Below are 19,703 nucleotides of genomic sequence, written 5' to 3'. Positions count from 1 at the left end.
TACTGTAAAACTATATTTACTTCACACAAGTCCTTTGACCGGGAAATGTAAGTCTCAGAAACGTGAAAGGCTCAAATGGTTTCATAAAACACGCAATATCTCTGTTTCTAGAAGAAGAAAAAAAACAATGATTTTGATCAAAACTCGCCTCTGTTTAGCTTAGGATTTCTCAGGAACCAAGGCACGTAGAATTAAACGGTTTAGAGCCTCACCTTTCAAACAAGCCATAGCATGTGTCCATAGCTATGACACAGAATACGCTGTGGTGCTACAAATATCATGAAAAATGGTCTGGATTGTTGACGCTCTACAGCTAGATCCCAAAAACAGCGCAGCACTCAATGTAATAATGGTTCAAGTTGTTAAAGGATGAATTGAAAAACATACACATGTACAGATAAAGTATTTAGTGTCTGTGTTCGGACAAAGGGAAGTTAGTGAGTATGAAGAGGATGCAGACAATAGATTTTGTCTTAATCAAAGTTTTGAGATATTTGCTGGATCAGTTTCCCGCCTGTAAACTCCAAACTGAATTAATTGCTTGCTAACTTCTTTAAGGAAATGAGCAGCAGCATCTACATTAAATTAGATTTTTGAATTATGGTGCTCGTTTTACATAGAAATCGCTATTCTTTCCCCAACTTTAAAAACACTTAAAGTTTCTTCATTCATTTTCTCAATTTCTGCAAGCCATGTAATGTACAACCTCTGCCAAACATTTTAGCACCATGTTTAATTATTGACCAGTACAAAACCATTTGGTTTGCACAGTCGCTTTTACACGATTAAACATTTAAGAAGTTAACAAAGTTGTGTTTTGGCCCCAGCGTAAAGCACAGCAGTTTGGAGGAGCCATTAAATCCGTTTCATAGTGATTTTTAGCAAAAGATTTCCTGAAAAGAGAGACCATGCTGCTTTCGTTTAATGTTTGTTTACGCCATGTCGAAGGGCCACAACTGTTGTTGAATTATCAATGAAAGTGTTGCATAATTGTCACTTTGGCTGCTGCTGCCTCTCCCGACATCTGGTGCCATATATTCTGCTAATTAAGGGTTAAAACAAGTTTTTGCAAAGCTGTCGAAGCCACTTGTAGCCTGGCATTGCCCAATTTGATTTTACGGACTTTTACCAGAAGAATATCTGTACCTTCTCCAGGGTTTAGAGTCAGTCGTGGCTTTGTGTGAAGTGTAAATCAAGTCAGCTTTCGACTGTGACGCAGCGCCCCGGGATCATCTCCAGACCTTGGGTTGGGTCAGAACTATCTGGCTGGAGGTTTCAGCCAACAGTGCGCTGTGCATGTTTGGGCTGATGGGAGAAACTGGACGACTTACCCATCGACGTGACTCAGACCGAGGGAGAAGTCAAACAAACTCAAGTGACCTCCTATAGGTCGAGAAGTGGAACTCCTGAGCCGTGACCTTACTGTGACATTAGAGTGCTAACCACTCTGCCACTGTGTAGTATTAATGAATGTATGAATTTTGGTGAAATCTGTGGCCTTATTCACACGGGATTAGCAATGTCCATCCATCCATTTTCTTCCACTTGTCCGTTGCCGGGTCATTGGGCGGCTGTTGGAGCTGCCCAAATCACATTGCACCAGCCCCTATGGCTCCTCCTGCAGGTGGTGGATCCACAGAAGGACGGCCTCTTTGTTCTATGCAGGCCTGTTGGTCTCTCATAAGGGGTTTCTGACCCTGTCAACTAGGACCTTTTAGCCCTGGGAGACCCTACCAGGGGCACGACGCCCCCGACAACAGAGCTCCCAGGATCATTCAGGTGCTCAAACCCCTCCACCACGTTAAGGAGGCAGCTCCAGGAGGGGATCAGCAATGTCAGTAATTCACATTTTTACGGAAATGATGGACAGATAATGACACTGAATGATGACAATAAGCCCTTTGTTCATTCATGATGCGATCAGGCTTGTTTATGTCAACTTTGCTTTAGGCTATTTCTTAACACTTGGCGCATGGTACAACGAACGACATCGGCGTCAAGTCTGTGGGATTTTGCTCTTCTCATAAAACTGCAGCTTCCGTTCTCCTTTAATCTGTTCGCTCTGAAATGGCCTCCTCCATGTAAATAGTCTATAGTCTCTCTTTATGGTGAATATCAATGTATATGAAAGTATTCCACCCTACTGTGAAATAATACCTGCAGTATCCACCTTTTCTTCTACACTCTGCCTCGCAAGAATGCAATGGCTAATTTGATCCCACTTTCATTCATTTTGATTGAAGCATTTGGGTCATTATTTACCTGCCACAACAGTGTCCCATATAGAGTCCCAGAAAGTTAATATTGTTAATAGCCTTTCTTTGCTCATCCTTTCACAACACTATATCAGCAACTGTGCGTAAATATCGATCCTGTTAATGTCAGAGAAAGCTCCACATCTTCTTAAAAGTCTTGATGCCCTAATTTTACAGTTTTAAGGGACTGGTTGCAAGTTTGTCATTTTATACTCACTACTGCCACCTCTGGTCATATCCGTAGCTGCAGGTTTTATATTAAGCTCGTGCATGACGGCACTTCAGACCCGAATTAACACCTTTTTGAGAGAGTGACAGTGCAGGATTTTAGAGGCAGTTGTGGTGAACAGGTCTGGGCTCATTCTACACATTAGGACATTGCTGGAACATGTAGGGGGAGGAAAATACTTACTTTTAACATTTCTAAACTCTGTATAGTCCCTTTGAATGTATAATTGTCCAGCAGAAGTTTTGTATACAAACTTTGTTCTGCGTTGCCGCTTAGCCTTGAGACACAAACAAGGAAAAACTGCCACAGTGCCAGTAATTAGCATAGTAATCCATTCTAGATAGTAAAATGTGTTTGGGTGTGTTAAGTGGGTCTCCGCCGCAGCTCCTCTGTACCTGACTTTAGTAAACAACAGCGTTCCTATCTATCAGAGATGCTTTGCTGCTATTGTCTTTATTAGGTTTACCCCTCCCTCGCGAGCCGCCATTAGACAATTCACAATGAAGAGGTTATATTACCTGCTCCGCGTAATGAGATACGCCTCGGCAAATTTAGGGAAACTTTGTAAAGAGCAACACTTCTCCGCTCATTAAGTCCGGCCTGTAATTGGGCTCAGACTCGTGTAAGAAATGTATCAATCAGCCCTAACAATATGACCAACCGCATGTTTCTGATTTGGGAGTCCAGTTTGGTTTTAATTGGTTGATGTGTGAATTAAACTACCTGGAAGACTGAGAATCGACATCGTTTTAACTGTTTTGTGCGTTGACCTCGTAATATAAACTCCGTTATTCAATAAATGTGTGTGTTTTTCAGCCTATTTTGAGTCGTGGCACAGAAAATAGATTCATTCTTTCAAGGCAAACCTGACAGTCCCTCATGGCACACAATAAGCGCACACATATCGCTATTGCTTTTCTTTAAACCACTTTTAATAGATACAAATGGAAACTGAAATCTTGCAAAGCTGCGGTTTTGGAAAGGCTCGCTCGTCCTCATTATCGCGCCCAGGTGTTAAAATTATTTCAGATGTTTTTTTTCTCCACTAACACGGTGGTTCTCGACTGGTCTGGCATCGGGTCTCACCATCACCCCCGGGTGACGAGCTGTGACCCAAATATGAATATTTATGCAACACATAAAAGACTGTTTGTATCTGTTATATATCAAGGAAAATACTGTATCTTTGCTTTGATTATTGTTGATTTAAGCATCGACTATGAAGCTGAAATTATGTTCAGAATCAGCAACAGTCATTTTACTGTCGAGTAAAGGCTTGTGACCCACTGAAAAGGATTTTATAATCCACGTTTGAGTCCTGACTCCTGACCCACGTCACACACAATAGGGATACGTGTTCTTCTGTTGGGGCGTTTCATGCACTTTGTGCCATTTTTTGCTGTTTATTTGGCCAAAACCTTTTCCATATTTCAGATATTTGAATATGTTTTTGCAACAAAGACAGTTTCAAAACCTAATTTTAAGATTTTATTTTGGCCACTAAAGTAGCCTTATGTTCCGTTACCGGATTTTCGTGACACCTTTTTGACCAATATAAGAATATATTGTAGATCAGTATTATTATTTTTTTTATTGTTGCTCTACTTCTGTTCCGCACAAAACTACTAACGTTTGAAATAAATAATACAATTTGAAAATATACAAATAATTTACTATTTTGTAGCCAATTAAAAAAAAAAAAAAAAAAAACATCCCACAAAATGGCTCATTTTGGTCCATTTACATAATGTTCATTAATACAATTATGTGAAGAAAGTGAGAAAAAATGTTAATCTACAATATTTTAACAGCAGTGATAAACAGTTGCATAAAATGCCGCTAACGCAACATAAAGGTGTTTCTTAACAACACAAGGGTTAATGAAGCAATTATCAGTGTTAACCACTGGCTTTATTTCACCCTGCATTACATTATACACAAACAAGATGTTTTTCACTAATAACCAAGACCCTTAAAAAAGTAGCGATATCTGGATTTGTAGTATTGTTTTAATATATGTATCATAATATAAAATGTTTGCTATGGACAAATGTTGAACCTTTCTGGATCTGCCATAACTCTGTACTTAACTTAAAATGATACATCTGGTTCGTCTGGTGCCGTTGCTGTGCCCGTATTAAAGTAAGAAAGCAATAGAAATGTAATAAACGCTGTAACTCACTTGCTTCACCTGTTTCCATATCGATTTGTAAATGTTGAAATATCTTTTACAGGCGACAATGAACGCTCGACCGCAGAGGATCCTGGACCCCGCCTCCATCACACACTCTGCTCCAGCCAGTCCCACCAGCAAAGGCACCCACCTCCATCCGGCCGGGTGAGAGACAGACGCACCACGCGACACACAAAAGACCCGTCGAATGAGTCAGGAAAAATGTAACACTCGATGTGATAGAAGGAGTGGAGGGAGGCGGTGTGATAGGGCTGGGGGACACACTTTCAGTTTAATATCAAGTCATTGAGTGTCTTTGGCTTTATGTAGTGGATGGTTGAGTTTACTTCTCTGCTTTTCAGTGTCTGAGAAAGTTTGTATCGAAAGTAAAATTGAGTAATGAGATTTATAGGCCACACTTTACTTTACAGGTGCTTGTTAGGTGTCTTATTAAACATGTTTAAGCTTAATACAGAGCCCTCAATGGAAAAGGACCATCTTAAATGAGATAAATGACTTAAAATCTTCTTGAATAAAGGTTCTTTTATATTGAATTTGAGTTGGTTTGAGTGAATCTAAGATGAGATGCTAATGCCTTTTGAACAAGCATGAATCCCTACTTGAAATGCTAGAATTTTTGCTTTTTCACTTGGAATAGTACAAAATAAAAATCCCTGAATGAATAAGAGCCTTCACAAACAAAGAAATTTCATTGGCAATAAAAGGTTTTATCTCATATAAGACCAGACCGGATCCACTCAAACTTTAGATTTAATCTATTCATTCTAGTCATTTTATGTAATTTCATCCTTAAAGGTACTAGATGCAAATTGGTCATTTATATACTCACTACTGACACCTCAGGTCATACGTGTAACTGCACCTTCTATATTAAAGGAATAGGCCACCGTTTTTACATACCGAGATATGTTCTTACCTCACTTTAGCCGAGTTAATATATCCCCGTCTGGTCTTTGTCCGTGCGCTCTGTCACGCAAACGGAGCACATACGCAGCCTCTCCCACATGTCATATAGCTCCAAAAAAGCTCACGATAGAAGCTACCAAGCTCTTCCACGTGTTCCCTATTTAAATAAAGTTACGTGAAGTGTTTTCATGCAAAGTATATGTACACAGAAATGTAGCATGTCGATTTTATAAGCAGATAAAAAGGGGGACTATATTGTGAGGCGTAATGATACGAGGAGCAAAACGTCCGCGCAGTAACTCCTAAAGACTTCCCCCGCTCACTTCCGTCAATAACCTTTAGGAGTTACTGCGCGGACGTTTTACTCCTCGTATCATTACGCCTCACAATATAGTCCCCCTTTTTATTTGCTTATAAAATCGACATATTACATTTCTGTGTAAATATACTTCGCATGAAAACACATCACGTAACTTTATTTAAATAGGGAACACGTGGAAGAGCTTGGTAGCTTCTATCGTGAGCTTTTTTGGAGCTATATGACATGTGGGAGAGGCTGCGTATGTGCTCCGTTTGCGTGACAGAGCGCACGGACAAAGACCAGACGGGGATATATTAACTCGACTAAGGTTAGGTAAGAACATATCTCAGTATGTAAAAACGGTGGCCTATTCCTTTAAAGGGACATTTCAGGATTTTTGACATAGGGCCTCATTTCCTAGTTATCCAGAGTGTTGCTGATTTCTCTGAATATAAGAGCTGCATGAATTACAAAAAAAAATATCTCCAAAAATGTACAACACTCTGGATAACTAGGAAATGTAGCCTATGTCAAAAGTCCTGAAATATCCCTTTAAGCTTGTGCATGACGGCACTTCGGACCCGAAACAGCGACTTTTTGAGTGACAGTGCAGGATTTTAGAGGCAGTTGTGGTGAACAGGTCTGAGCTCATTCTACACATTATAACATTGCTGGAACATGTAGGGGGAGGAAAATACTTCATTTTAACATTTTTAAACTCTGTGTAGTCCCTTTAAGATGGTTATCCTTTTTTCCAGTCAACTGTTGATATTAGAAATAGTCAAAAACAAGTTAGTTTGAGCGCTCTCTTTTAATTAAATCTAAGACATACTTGAGCAGGGTTTTAGTGGGGCATTAAGTACTAAAAGTCATTGAATTAATGGTTCCAAAATGAAGGCTTTAAATGTCATTAAAGGACATTGGACATTACCCAACTTTTTTACTGCTAAGTTTGTCTTAAACACACTCAACTGCAGTTCTGGCAGTTATTGTCCACATGTCTTTGCTCCAAACTTTCCCGTTGTGCCTTATTGGCTTTAATGATTAAAGTTCCCCTTATTCCCCTGTTGGATGGAATGTTTTCAAATCTTAAGAAATCTAGTATAAAAAATATAGTGTTTGGACTTTAAAATGACATAAAAAAGAAATACATTTGTCTTGTTGCTGAACCCTGTGATATTCTTGTGATATCAAACACAGTTTTTCACTGATGTTTCTGCTTCTCCAGTGGCTCGCCCCCGATGCCCAGCACCAGCAGCTCCAGTTTGACCAATGAAGTCCCCAAACCTCCAGCCCGAGAACAGCCAGCCTCCAGACCCCCCTACACGCCGACTCTGGGAGGACAGGCCCAGCCGCACTCACACCAGTTCCCCCGCACGCGCAAAATGTTCGACAAGGGCCCCGAGCAGGTAACTCTATACACACTCTGGATCCCCGGATTCTAATGATCCACACAGCGGCTACACTAAAGTGAGACCAAAGCAAGGAATAAGGTGTTTACAAAATCAAAACACTTGGTTGATTTTAGGCCACAGAAGACGGGGATGAACCAGGTGGACACAGGAACTACATTTGCCCCGCGCTCCAAACGGGCCTGTGCGACTGGAGCGCCAAGTACTTTGCTCAGCCGGTCATGAAGGTAATAGCCTTTTTCTACCGTGTGATAACGGCAATTCAGTTTCCTCAGCTATCTCGAACCAATGTCCAGAACTGGGGAGGAAGTGGCTATATTCTAGTTTTCTGACCGGTGCAGCTTCTTGGCCTCAAATAGTAACTGTCTAGATGACTAGTGTTGATATGTTGGTATTAGTATGTTGGTCAAGATGTACTAGTGATGGGCGGGTTGACCCGAAACCCGCGGTCAACCCGCAGGGCCCGCGGATTCAGTCGGGTCGGCTCCCTCAAAATAACGGCAAACTTCGGGTGGGTCGGGTTACAAAGCGCGCACATTTTTTTTCCCCGTCCTTACATTGTTGGCTTACAACATACAGTACATTCTTATCCATAAATGCCACACAAAGTCAGCTGAGTTTAATTGAATGTTTAGTTTCATGGGGTAAACGTATCATTAATATGTTTTGTTTAGATGCCACCAGGCCTATCACTTCTGTATGACTTGATCACCGCTACAAATGTGGCACAATAGCCGTGCCCAAGCACATAATGACATGTGATGAAAGTAATGCATCAACAAGAAGCAAGGTCAAACTAAAATAAAAGACACAGCATCTTACTCACCTGAGGAGAGCAACTTAGCGTCAGGTAAAGGCTGCTCCACTTTAGTCCAAACTCTGTTTAGTTTGACAGAAAGAGTGGTAGAAGTAAAGCCTCATGATAGTTTCTGCTCCTCGTCTCCTGATAATCCATGAACAATTTCAAAGGTTCCTCAGCAGCGCAGCAGCAAAACAAAGCATCAAGTGCTAATTCTCCTGTAAACTCGCGGTCACTGTTTAATGTGTGTGGGGTTGGCAGGGTTACCAGACGTACGATAACTATCGTATTTGTACGATAATTTTGAACCCTGTACGATGTACTATGTACAATCAATAATTCAAAAAAGCCCTAAATGTACAATAATTTCAGTGGGCCAGATAAAGTCTGGTTAAATGCACTGTCCCCTCTCAGCGGAGCTTTGCTTTCGCTCTGATCTGGAGTCAGACTTAGCTTCTGTATTCACGCAGGTGTAATATATCCTGCCAGAAGGAGAGTATCTGAGTATCTGAATCAGTTTTACAGTTCGCATTATCCTCCTGCCTTGTCTTTGGTGAGTGCCTATGTTGTCATGTCATGCGGACAGTGCATGAGCCTGTGTTGTAGTTAGGGCAGGGGATGATGTGAGCCATATTTTGCTCAGGTGCTACAGCGCTATTGACATATATATAGTGTACGATAGTTTGTGCTGAAATACGATAGTTTTGGAAGCTTGGTACGATATATTGGTTTTGAGAATCTGGCAACCCTGTGTGTCGGGTCTGCAAACTGAGCGGCTTTTTTCCGGGTTGGGTTTAAATTACAGTGGGTCGGGTTGGTGCGGGTCAGAAAAAAAGCCGACCCGCGCATCTCTAAGATGTATCAATTAACCTCTTAACCTCCCAACTGAACCGAGCACATTTTCTCCAGTTTGGCTATACCCAAATCTAAAAGCTTCAAAATAGCGACAAAAACGAGAATGAAAAGCAGCAAAAATGCAACAAAAGCACCACAAAAAAGTGACCAAAAAGTGGCAAAAACATGACATTAAAAGCAACAAAAGAGGCATTGAAGAAGCAACAAAAAACGACATAAACGTGACAAAAAAGTGACACAAAAGCGAAACAAAGGGGGTCCAGAAAAGCAACAAAAATGTGACAAAACGCAACAAAAAACACAATGAAAAAGTAGAAAACCCTACAAAAAGAGACAAAAACACGGCAACATTGAGACAAAGTTACAATCACTTTTGTAGGTCTTAGCTTTCAAATGAGGCATTACAAAGAGGTTAGAAACAGCTTATTGTTTAAATCACTACAGTATCATAATGCTCTCTATCGGTTACACTTTCTATAAGCAGTTTCTCAGGAAAACAAACCTGCCTGTATTGTTTTAGCTTTATTTCCTTGTGAACTGTGCTCTAGTTGCACATTTGTCAGGTATTTTTCCGTGACTTTGGGGTGACTCTGCCCGATGAGGACGTGAACCTGGAGTTTTTTTTCTAAAGTAATAGACTCCTATAGAAAACTCGAGGCAGTCAGGAGGAGCCTGCTGCGCGAACAAGATGACTCTGCTGAATAATTGAGATGTGCGAGTGCCATAACTTCACTCCCTCCTGGGTAAAATTCCTCCACAGTACAATGCACAGCAGGGGGCGCTGTTATCTGTAATATTAAATCAAGCCGGTGTCGGGTTAAGCACCAGGCGCAACCCCGCTTTCCTTTGGAGATAAACACTATTCGTTTCAAAGGGTTTTATCAACAGTTGTTTTCTCACAGCTCCGTCCCTCTGGTGCTTACACAACTTCATGGCAGTTCTCGGGAGTCTGTACTTTGAGTTCCTGATTTGATTTGCTTTTATTTCTTTTTGAGGTCAGCTTTGAGTCTGAAAGTTTTAGACCAGTGTTTCTTAAACTGTAGTTTGTGCCAGGGGTGGTACTTGGGCTTCTTCTTATGGTACTTTGGAGACTTTTGGGTTTTCTTAGTTTAGAGGAAAGACAAGGCAAGTTTATTTGTAGAGCGCAATCCATACACAAAGGCAATTCGAAGTGCTTCAGTTACATAAAATTACAAGGAGGAGGGTCAAATCAGTCCATAAAACATCTCTGTAAAATGTCATTAATTACAGTAAAAGCAAAGAGTGCAGATAAAATACTCAAGTAGAGCTGTTTTAAATTCTGTTCTGTGAGCGACAGGAAGCTAGTGCAGAGACCGGAGCACTGGTCCGTTAAAATGTGCATTGGTTTCTGTAGTTAGGCTTGAACTGTGAAATTGATGCTCGTCATCCAATTAGAATATCATGAAAAAGTGCATTTACTTCTGTTATTCAACTTAAGGGGAGACACTACAGGCAAAACTCAATTTTTTCAGTTTTCAGGTTTTGGGCCAAATTGGTCTCTGAACATATAAGCGTTCACCCGGAAACAGAAAATATGCCTAATCTTCACAATAACATGTTTATATTTTGCGCTGATTCAATGTTTGCCCATAGACTTATATGGGAGAACACAATTTCTAGGGCCTTTTTCTCAAAACACATTTTTCTGTCATTGTGGCGACACTATGTCCACGTCAGTAAGACTTCAAATTTTCCAGCCTTGGACTGAACAAGATTTGGAAGATTTTTTCTGAGGGATTTTTTATTATTTAATCCCTAGCCCCATTTACTGAGTTTTGAATGTCAAAAAATAAGGCGAAAATTACATTTTTACACATTTTTCCACTAAAAAACAGCTTATTTTAAAACTAAACAAGAAATCCAAAATCCCCTCAGAGAAAGTCTTGGTAACTCATTCATCAATAAAATGAAACCATAAATTTGAATGTAGCTCTATCCATTATTCAGATTTCATCGCCGAAAAGATGGGAAATTTGGGGCATTTTTAAACACCCTGTTCTTATATGAAAAGATAAAATGACCGAAAACTTGCAATGCATTTTTTTCTCACATTTATGCCAGTGATCTACAGCAACAGTTTCAAATTGATATCTGTAAATATACATTGTTTCCCTATTCACCTGCAGTGTCTCGCCTTAAACTGTGAAACTAATATAGGATATAGACTCATTGCATGCAAAGTGAGATATGTAGCCTTTATTTGTTGTCATTTTGATTATTATGGCTCGGCTTGTAAAAACGTCAAATAAAAAATCTCTGAAAATTTGAATATTTTAAAAATGGACTGTAAGCCATCATCATCAAAATTATGTCTCGCTTTGCATGTGACGATTCTATATCATATTGGTTTCACCTTTTAAGTTGAATTACAGAAATAAATACACTTTGGAACGATATTCTAATTTTCCGAGTCTCACCTGTATGGTCGTGTTTCCTGGTTCTTGTGTTCTCAATGAACAGGCCGTTACAGTCGTCTACGCATGGATAAGTCTCTCTAAGTCTGGTTTTGACACTATTCCTCTGATAATATGAGTGATGTTTATGAGATGGTTAAAAGCTGCTGATGTTATTGCTTTGATGTGGCTGTTTAAGTTCAGGTCTGAGTCTATGTTTACCCTTGATTTCTAACCTGATTTTTTTTATTTTTACACAGTGAGTGCCTGATAACACTTCCTCTTTGACCTGGTTATGTCATATTTTAGTTCTTGTTAAGTCCTAGTAAACAACTGGCTTAGTTGTGGCACTTTCCTAGTTTAGTCCAGACCAGTTCAGGAAAGCCAAATGGTTGCAGTCGGTGAGAATCCATTTCTTATTTTATTCAGTGAGCTAAAAAGGGCTTCACAAAACAGGTCCCAGGTTGTACCGCGGGCCAGGTGGGACATCCCTCTGGGGAATTTGCATATTCTCCCTGTGTCTCGGTTGGTTTAAACTTTTCTCTGCGACCTGGTTCTTCTGAAATCACTTTTCTCGTCAAACAGCAGTCGATTAAATGACCCTGGTACAATGAGTGTGTGCATGTGAATTACCAAATGATCCTTGTTTAATCAACTTCTATTTTTGGTTTGTTGAAAATTATATTTGGGTATAATCATTTTGACTTCGAGGGGGATGTGACAACATGAAATGAAGGGCCAAAAACCCTTAAAAGGCTAAATGTGGAGTTAAAAAAAAGGCTGATTGTTGGAGACGTGCGTTGGGAGAGCAGGCTGAGCGGGAGAGAGCTGTTGAGCGAATCGAAAAGCTGCGTTGGCAAAATTTTGAGTGCTGCCATAAAAGTCGGTCCATTACACAGCTCTGTGTGCGAGAAAGCCTCAAAGTCTGCGCACAGGTTATCATATCTCTGTGTCAGCAGCAGCAGCAGCAGCTCTGTTCGGCCCGGGCCAAGGACGATGAAAAATCTCTTCATGTGTGAGAGGCTGCTGTGATTACAAAGGCGCTGGCACGTACTGTATGTACTTTATCGAACAGGAAGAAATGGCTTTCAGATGAACTGTTCTCATAAAGTTTTGATTTGGGTTTATATAACAAGAATGTGCTGCACAAGTTGGATTCATCTTTTAATTAATAGATTATGTCCCCCGAATCATTTTTATTTTTTTAACCAATCACATTTTTGTCTACTTTGGGACAGTATTGTTTGCCTTTTCCAATTGTGAATGTCTAAATTAATATGATTACTAATGAGGTTTTAGCTTGTATGATTTACTTTAAAGGGGCAAGATCAGGGGTGGGCAATTAATGTTCATAAGGGGCCACATAAGAAGCCTGAATTGAGTCGGAGGGCCGCAACAAACAATAACTCGAACTTATTCTGCAACTTTGTCCTTGTACATTACACTAACTTGTGTATTTTGAATATCTGATACTGGTATTTAGTAGGATTACTATTTATTTTCTGAAAATATTTAGCCATATCATGCCAAGGACCCGCATGTGTGCGTCATTATTTAGCTTATTCAACTTCTTATACTTGTTAACTTCTACCATCGCACTGAAAGAACCTCTGTGTTTCTGGGAGAGTGTTGTAGCATCAACTTTCAGTTTTCCAACTTTTATTTCAAAGGTTGTTAACATCGACAACAGTATATGTTAAAAATTTACTTATAAATGAGTTGATGCTGAACTGACACTTTCAAAATAATCTAATTTGGCATTTTCTGTGAGTTAACGAATGAGGTAAAGTTACTGTAGGTGCTGTAGATGCAGGTGTTTTTGTTTTGTTTTTTACATTTTGCACTAAATTCTATTTATAATTAGCTATTAGCTAATCTATTTATAATTAGCTTTTAACTGAATAATCTATTTATAATCCTAATATATCAAATATATATATGGGAGGTTGTGCCAGGCGTATTGTTTTAAATGTTGTAATCTGTAAAGCACTTTATAACACTTTAAAGCGCTTTATAAATAAAGTTTGATTGATTGATAAATTGCTACAATTTTGTTCTACTGAAACTAGGCTTTTGCCACAGTTAACATTTGTTTTAATATAGCATGTTATTTGCATAAATAGAATCAAATGTAATTTGCAGTTATATGTGTTTCGTGCTTGACATCGCCGTGTTTGGCCCGCGACTCACAGGCACTTTTTCATTTTGGCCCTCGGAGACAAAAAGTCTGGACACCCCTGATCTAGAGGAACCCTGGCTGGCTGCCTTCAGTGCTCCTCTGAAACGGTGCACCGCCTCATGGGTTTGTCCCGGTTTCACAGCGTGGTGTCCTGCACTGGTCAGCTCCCCCCACCTCCTCCTTTCTCTTCTTCCTGCGCAGCTCCCTCCGCTCCACAACAGTCTTTCACCATCTTCTGGGGAGAGTTTTGCAGTTAATCTTTTTATTCTTCAGTGAACATCCATTAGTCAGAACAATAGTAGGGACTGACGGCATGTGTGGCTTAGCTGTGAGTCTTACCCGGATACCTTCTTCTTTGTCCCTTCCTTGTTTCCTGTAGCGCCTCTTGTGGCACCTCCACTGAGCTGCAGGTGTGGGGGGCTCTTGGTGCCTCTTCAGTGTTTCAGAAGAAGAAATTTGTCTTTTGTCTTTAGCTCATAAGTTAGCTGTTTGTTTACTTTTAAAAAGCTGCTTTCTTCAGGACCATTATGGACTCTCTACAGTAAAAGAAATCCACAGACAAATATCCAGTAAAACAACGTGGAACACAGAAACCACAAATGCAGCTAGCAGAAAAGGGCAAAACACTCAGCTGTACCAAGAGAGAGGTTGCTGCTTGTTTACACGTCACCATGACTTTTTATATACTATGTACTATCACGTTGCTCACAAACTCTAGTGTGTCCCTTGAGCCAAAATAATGGAATTTTACAATACAGCACTGCGATGTGTAGCTTTACCCTTTACCCCACATTCATTCACCACTTTACACACACAACCTACGATGTATTTCCAACACATGAAACGCATAACAGCCCCATTATTTTGCATAAATCCAAACACTTTTAGCTCCTTATTCTGCCATTGATTTTCCTTGCACTGAATATTGAGTGCGTGAATCTCCCCGGGGGATTTACTGTAGCATTCAGGAGCTCAATACAAACACACTTTTCACCTGAGACTTTCATTATGCGTCACATTAGCGGCTGACACTGTGTTGGACCACCAGTCTGCGGGCCGTTGCATCTCAAGTCCCAGCTGAGGGAATACAGTGCCCATCGTCCTTAGAGACACATGTGGTATACATACAAAACAGGCTAACATGTACAAATGCAGTTTTTACACTGGACAAGGCTTATCATGTCACCAGCTCAGTGTAGAGGTGCTTTAATGGCACAGCTAACTGAAGGCGACATATAATGCAAAATCAATACATTCTTTTGCTTTTGCCTCATTGTTAGCTCATCGAAAACACACTGAAGTAGTGTTTTGCTTTATTCGCAGTAATTATGTTTTCTTTGGCCGCTTCTTCTACTGTTGAGGAGCTCCAATCCGCTTTACCTGGATTATGTCTGATCAGAGCTTTCCCATAGATTTTCTGGTATATTCATAGTCATCAATCAGAATTTAATTGAAATTGCGATCCCTCCTTACGTCAATCTCAATAATCATCATGGGACTGTATCATCATCAGGTTTACAGCCATTTCTCTGGCAGAAACAGCTCCTAATGTTGGAGTTTGGACGAGACAATGGAAGATTTTTGTGTTAAATGAAACTGGTGGAAAGCATTTGTTATTTTCTGAGCTGAGATCTCTATAAAAGGTCTGTCTAAGTCCATGAATCAGCCTTAATCCATAGAATCCAAATGTGTCCTCCACATTTTTAAAGCCCATAAAACATCGCTGCACCCGGGGTTGGTGTGCATGTCAATGAAAAACAAGGCTTTCATTCTGTTTTCAGCATTTTTAAATCCCTGCTTTCACCAAACTTTGAGGCACAAACCAATGTAGCCCTGGGTGATAAAGTTTCCTGCTGTAATACTGTACGTAAAATATGAAAAGCCATTTTACAAGCCACAATTATGCATGATATGCCAACCTATGTGTTTCCAATTGCTGTGAGTGAGTATTTCAACTATTAACCTTAAGTCTTTTGTAACAAATATTCCCGCAGGTATTCACTCGCTCGTACTTAACAAAGGAAATTACTTAATTTTTTTCCCCCCGCATTAATTATGCAAAATGTAATATATTTCTGATTACGTATTAAAGAGAAATTAAAATCATTTCCTATTCGTTTATTGCCGGTGCATGTTTGTAAACAACCCACAGAGGAACATAAAGAATGGTAATGGCATATATCGCTGGCAGCGTTTGCTTATAAGGCATTTTTCAAAGGCGAGGGGCTCACACTTCCTGAATGCTAAGCAGCCACACACCACTCCATGCCACTGTCTAATAAATACTGCTGTAATGCCTGCAGCCTGGGAATGCTGCAAAGAACACTCCAGATGCACAATGTTATATAATATTATTTATATACCAGTTTGTGAAAGGGAAAAGCATCGGGTCGCGACACATGCAGTTTCTATGTGGACCTCGTTTGATTAGGCTATGTATTTATTTATATTTTGTACATTATTATGGTAACTAATGCAGCTCTCGGGGGTTTCAGGAGGTGTTTGAAGTAGACACTTAAGTCACCAAATGTATGTATGGGTGGTTGTTTTTTACTTAGATTTTCTTCATTTTATTTTTTTGATTTAACCAGGTTTTCAACAAGTAGTTTTGTCTGGGTGATTTTTGTGTGGCTCATTTATTGGCAGCAACTTTCCTCTTGCCTGGTACAGCGGATTTTTTGGGGGTTTTTTGGCCTTTTTCTGCAAACTACACTTCTGTGTTCCACATTGTTTTGGATGCTTTTGTTCATCTTTGTTGTGTTTTTGTGAGGTTCATTGGATTTTTTACTGCAGACAATCCGTACAAGCCATGAAGGACCCAGATTTTTTAAAAGTAAACAAACAGCTAGTTTATGAGCTATAGACATTTGAGACCTACAAATATCTTCTTCTGAAACACTGAAGAGGCACCAAGAGCCCCCCACACCTGCAGCACAGTGGAGGCGTCACAAGAGGCGCTACAGGAAACAAAAAAAGGGGCAAACGGGGAGGTATCCGGACAAGACTCGAAGCTAAGCCACACAAATCTTCTATCCCTCCTATTGTTCTGGCAAATGTTCGTTTAGTGCAGCCCTGTGAGGCGACTTCTGTTGTGATATTGGGCTATACAAAACCATTAAACTTAAACTTAATGGAGAATAAGACGGATTATGTTGTTAGACTGTTGTGGGGCGGAGGGAGCTGCGCAGGACGAAGAGGAAGGAGGAGGTGGGGGATCTGACCTGTGCAGGACTCCACACTATGAAACAGGGACAAACCCAGGAGGCGGTGCACTGTTTCAGAGGAGCACTGAAGGCAGTGCTCCGGTTTCCCCTACCTCCAAAAACACGCTGGTCAGGTTGGTCCACAATGGCGGCTCAGTCACAGCGACTCAGGACTAGCCCAACACCTGAACAAGCAAATAAAGCACTTACTTATCATTTGACTTATTGCTATGGAACCCCTGGACAAATAGGGTTCATAAAGACATGTTTATTATACAGTGTTTTTTTTTAACTGTTTAGGTCTCAGAAAAGGCAACTCCGAGCGTCACACCAGCTCTGCCTCAGGTCCAGAGTCTGATGTGAAGATCACAATGTGGACACATCAGCACATGCCCTGGGCTGATGACCTTCGACACACATTCCTCCTTGGTCAATCAGCAAATTTACATTATATAGCACAGATTCTCAACACAAACTCCTTCTCAACTTTGAAAAGTCGAGGCTTTCTTCAAGGGACACTGCGTAACATTTTGGACTGTTCTGTTGCCTTCACTACAAAACATGCTCCTAATGACCATAAAATGCTATTACTGCAGTGGGTAACCAAAGAATGGATTTGGATGAGAACCTAACTAATTTAAATATCAAATTCTGCAGACTTTAGTCACGATCTCCATGGAGACGAGCTGGAGACGCACCCACTCCCGGTAAAGTTATAGTCATGTCTTAGTAGAGCTGAGCCGCTCACAGCAAAAGCACATGTTTGTTTGTACATTTATGAGGTATTATTCAATGATGATAATATCTGTCATAAAATAAATGCTTGTATTTAAATATTGTTTTTTGGGTAAAATTCTACGCGGTGTGGCTTTAAATATGGTTCTGTTGTGTAAACCTTGTCGGACGTCTCCATTTTGACCATCAATGTTACAGTATAAGTGTGATTGAAAACCCGTGTTGGGATTTGGGGAATTACTAGCATGTTATTTTTCATGTACGATTGACAAGAACACACATTAAAGTCATGAATCGAGATGCTCTTTTTCCACTTGAAAAATGTATGAATAAAAACAAAAAGTAACGTCAGCTGCCTGCGCCATCAACTAGAAGGATTAGCTCCACGGATACTCGCTGACATTACGGTGGTACAGCAGACGAATGGAGCACCTACCACATTCATAAATAAACATTAGAGCGATGCTGAACTCTGCCTGAACCTCTGTGTGTTACATTAAAGTCTGGTGCCCCTTGTAATGGAGGGCAGCGCTGTCATTTTTTAATGTAAAGATCTGACTGGGGGTGGGTGTTAAGCTCAGTTCAAGGCGGTTCATAAGGTTTTGCAGACTTCACCGGTGGGATATCCTTCTACAGTGAGCATAACGCAGATGTCGTCAGTTTTGTAACATTTTTTAGATACAATTGTGGAGACAGGACGTGATTTTTTGGGGGAGAGAAGGTAGCGGGTGATGACATTGAGCTGTCTGAAAGCAAGCCGGAGCAAACAACGTTGAGTCAAGCTACACGTGTCACATGCTCCAGCGAGCGGAACAGATGGAAGAACTTTGCTAACTTAAACTAAAAAATAAAACAAAAATAATGGCATAGCTGTGTGTTGTGACCACGTTTAACCATTTTAAGTGTTTTAATCACATGAGTAATTGACTGATCTTCTCTCGTAGATCCCCGAGGAGCACGACCTGGAGAGTCAGGTGAGGATGGAGCGACAGTGGAGGTTTTTGAGAAACACCCGAGTGAGAAGACAGAGCCGCAGCATCACACAGCGAGGTACAAGTATTACCAGACTTATATCTTTTGTGTAGTATGAGGCAATGTCAATATCAAGACACTGATGTTTAAAAATCCCTGATTAAACTCCTTAATGTCAATTAGCGGTGACCTTCTTACGGATTCTGCCTAATTGGCTATCAAAATGTCATCCCCAGTTTAATCATATTGGCCTGGCTTTACAACTAGCCATCTGCATAACTCCTCACTAGTTTTGTTTATACAGGAACTTCATTCAAATTGTTAAGGTAGATACAGTATATACAGGGTATATGAGAATGAAGTAGCATAGTCAAAACATGCAAGAATAAGGAACAACACCAAATTAAATGACATTTCAGATCCGAACAAACAGTTGATCTGCATTTTTCATTTTCTAATTAACGTTTCTTGTTTATCAGACACTTAATCATTACAATGCTGTGAGGACTGTAAGCACAATATTTCTGAAAATTGTGCAAGTTCTTGGCTCCAAATGATCTATTGCAGACATTGACAGAGCAGTTTGGCAACGGCAACTATTTAGGCTTTTATTTATTATTCATTACCTTTGCTGTTGCATTAATGATTTCTTTCTTTTTTATGATGCTGCTGTTTCTATATTAATTTTGATACAGTAAAATGTACTAGTTCATAAAGTTAAGTAGTTGTCGGTACCTCATAATTATAAGAAACGTCTGATGCGATACAGAGGGCCCAATCTTCCACCTGTGGCGACAAGAGTGTTGGTCCAGGCGGGCCCAGTATGTTGCGTGCACATACCTGCTGCTGCATCAGTGCTTGCGACCAGTGACCTGAGGTGTTGCTAAGAAATAAGCGGCATCGTGTAAGGTCCCGGGTTCAATTCCTGGCCCGAGGGGGACTTTCTGTATGGAGTTTGCATGTTCTCCCCGTGTCCGCGTAGGTTTCCTCTGGGCACTCCGGTTTCCCCTACTACTAAAAACATGTACAATAGGCCAGGAGGAATGAGTAAGTGAGTGAGTGGTTGGTGGGGAAGACTGGCAGCCTCGCATCTGTCAGTCTACCCGAATGGGCGGCTTACCAGCACTGAGTATGGAGTGAATGAATAATGACTACAGTCTGGTACTTGGAGAAACTTTGTAACACAGGCTTGAAAAGCGCAATATAATTGGTGGGGTTAACGATTGAGAATGTGATATGTGTCATAATG

At 40.5% G+C, this 19,703-nt stretch overlaps 1 protein-coding gene across 5 annotated transcripts in view; it reads left to right on the top strand.

Moving 5' to 3' along the window:
- rptor (regulatory associated protein of MTOR, complex 1) overlaps positions 1-19,703 on the top strand; it is a 298,884-nt gene that overhangs the window by 219,997 nt on the left and 59,184 nt on the right. For all 5 annotated transcript variants that reach the window (XM_079553276.1, XM_079553279.1, XM_079553277.1 and 2 more), the window contains exons 23-26: positions 4,719-4,822; positions 7,114-7,294; positions 7,414-7,524; positions 18,427-18,532. In XM_079553276.1, coding sequence (XP_079409402.1) covers positions 4,719-4,822; positions 7,114-7,294; positions 7,414-7,524; positions 18,427-18,532 — 502 coding nt within the window. The remainder of the gene's footprint in view (positions 1-4,718; positions 4,823-7,113; positions 7,295-7,413; positions 7,525-18,426; positions 18,533-19,703) is intronic.

The sequence above is a fragment of the Gobius niger genome (genome assembly GCF_951799975.1).
Source record: "Gobius niger genome assembly, chromosome: 3".
NCBI classification, from domain to species: Eukaryota; Metazoa; Chordata; class Actinopteri; order Gobiiformes; family Gobiidae; genus Gobius; species Gobius niger.
Note: the sequence above shows the minus strand (reverse complement) of the source record. Positions and strands in the feature narration are given on the sequence as shown.